This window comes from Manis pentadactyla, chromosome 17, assembly GCF_030020395.1.
Source record: "Manis pentadactyla isolate mManPen7 chromosome 17, mManPen7.hap1, whole genome shotgun sequence".
NCBI lineage: Eukaryota > Metazoa > Chordata > Mammalia > Pholidota > Manidae > Manis > Manis pentadactyla.
In genome coordinates, this window is record NC_080035.1 from 17470578 (window position 1) to 17472319 (window position 1742).

Below are 1742 nucleotides of genomic sequence, written 5' to 3' on the forward strand. Positions count from 1 at the left end.
AGGGTAGTTGGCGTGGAGACTAGGTAACATTAAAAGCTGGGCTATGCGGTCTCCTGGGGATATGGGGTAGATACCTCTGGGGGCTGAACACATAATTTTCACTTGTCCCTCATAGTCTTGGTCAATAACTCCGGGGTGGACTACAAGGCCTTTTAAGGCAGCAGAAGAGCGCCCCAAGAGTAATCCAACTGTGTTTGGTGGCAAAGGGCCTTTGAAGTCTGAGGGAATAGGTTGAACTCCCATCTGCGGAGTTAACACTATTCTGGTGGTGGCACGGATGTCCAATCCCGCGGAACCTGGAGTGGCTCTCCTTGGGGGGCTTTGTTGCTCCCGAATGACACTTATGTGCTGGTTGCCCCATATATTTGCGGGCCCTGACGGCGGGGGCCCCTCTGGGCGTTTTTTGGCAGCTCTAAGGGTTTCCCTTCTATGTCTTTAACAGATTGGCATTCATTGGCCCAATGTCTGCCTTTTTTGCACTTAGGGCATAATCCAGGGGTCTTTTGGGTTGTGTGCTCTAAAGTTGGGCTTCTACATTCTCTCTTTATATGTCCTAATTTCCCACATTGAAAACATTTAATATTTTTATTGGTAATTCTGGCTTGTTTGTGGCTTTGTAATATAGCCGCGGCTAGGCCTGCATTGGTGAGTGGTCCCCCTATTTCTCTGCAGGCTTTTAGCCAAGCATGCATCCCCTTCTGTTTCCAGGGTGTTATCGCTTGCCTGCATTCTTTGGTACACTGTTCGAATACTAATTGCTCCACTAGGGGCATAGCTTGCTCTTGGTCCCCAAATACTCTACCCGCGGCCTCCATCATGCGAGCGACGAAATCTGAAAATGGCTTGCTCGGCCCTTGGATAATCTTTGTCAAATTGCCTGACACTTCCCCTTTGTTAGTGAGGGCTTTCCATGCCTTAGCAGCGCACGCGTTTATTTGTGCGTACACCTGTGCGGGGAAGGCGGTCTGGTTGGCCACCCACTGTCCCTGGCCTGTCAACATATCATACGACCACGCGGGTTGCCCTTCGGCAGCGTTTGCACGTGCCTGGGTCATGCTGATATCATGCCACAATGCTTTCCACTCTATATATTGTCCCATGCTAGTAAGGCATGCTTTAGTCACATACTGCCAATCTGTAGGTGTCATAGCTGTCTCTGTCAACCTTTCAATCTGTGCTAAGGTGTAGTTAGCACTGACTCCGTAAGCCCGAACGGATTCTGCTAAATCTTTAACTTGTTTATGGCTCAGGGGCTGGTGGGAGCGTACCCCGTTGTCTTCAAACACAGGGAACATTTGCTTAATTGCTTGTATGGTATCTGGGTGACAGAAAGTATGTGTACCGCTCACATAAGGTGGCGGAGCAGTGGGCGACGGAGAGCACCCTGCTTTCATTTTCTCTTTGGTCTGCCTTTCAGCCTTGCTGGTTCCCTTACTTCCGCACTTCACGGTTCTAGTCTCCTCCTCCTCTTCCGAGGACATTAGTTCATCTTCTGATTCCCTATTGGAAAGTTGGAGTTCCCTCAACTCTTTCCAGGGGTATTTGCTATTTTCTCCGAGGCGGTCGTCACCTGCTTCTCGGGGCTCTTTCGCTTTTGCCCTGGATGGGCTCTCTCCCTCACTCTGGGGCTTTTTAATTTTCGTTTTAGCGGCCCTTTTTCGGCCGCGAGCTAGCTCTGTCTCCCGTTCCGTTTCTGACATACTTTCTTGGATGTCTGACAAGGCTCTCTGACCTGCCTTTAT

The 1742-nt window shown here is 50.0% G+C and overlaps 1 protein-coding gene across 1 annotated transcript; it reads right to left on the minus strand.

The window, feature by feature from the left end:
• Positions 1-232: 232 nt before the first annotated feature.
• Positions 233-1394, minus strand: LOC130681439 (igE-binding protein-like). The gene has a single exon (XM_057494631.1). The coding sequence runs from the start codon at positions 1392-1394 to the stop codon at positions 342-344; it is 1053 nt and encodes a 350-aa protein (XP_057350614.1). The 3' UTR covers positions 233-341.
• Between the last annotated feature and the right edge of the window lie 348 nt (positions 1395-1742).

Coding starts and splice junctions, on each gene's coding strand:
- LOC130681439 (XM_057494631.1), bottom strand. CDS start 1,394: ATGAAAGCAGGGTGCTCTCCGTCGCCCACTGCTCCGCCACCTTATGTG.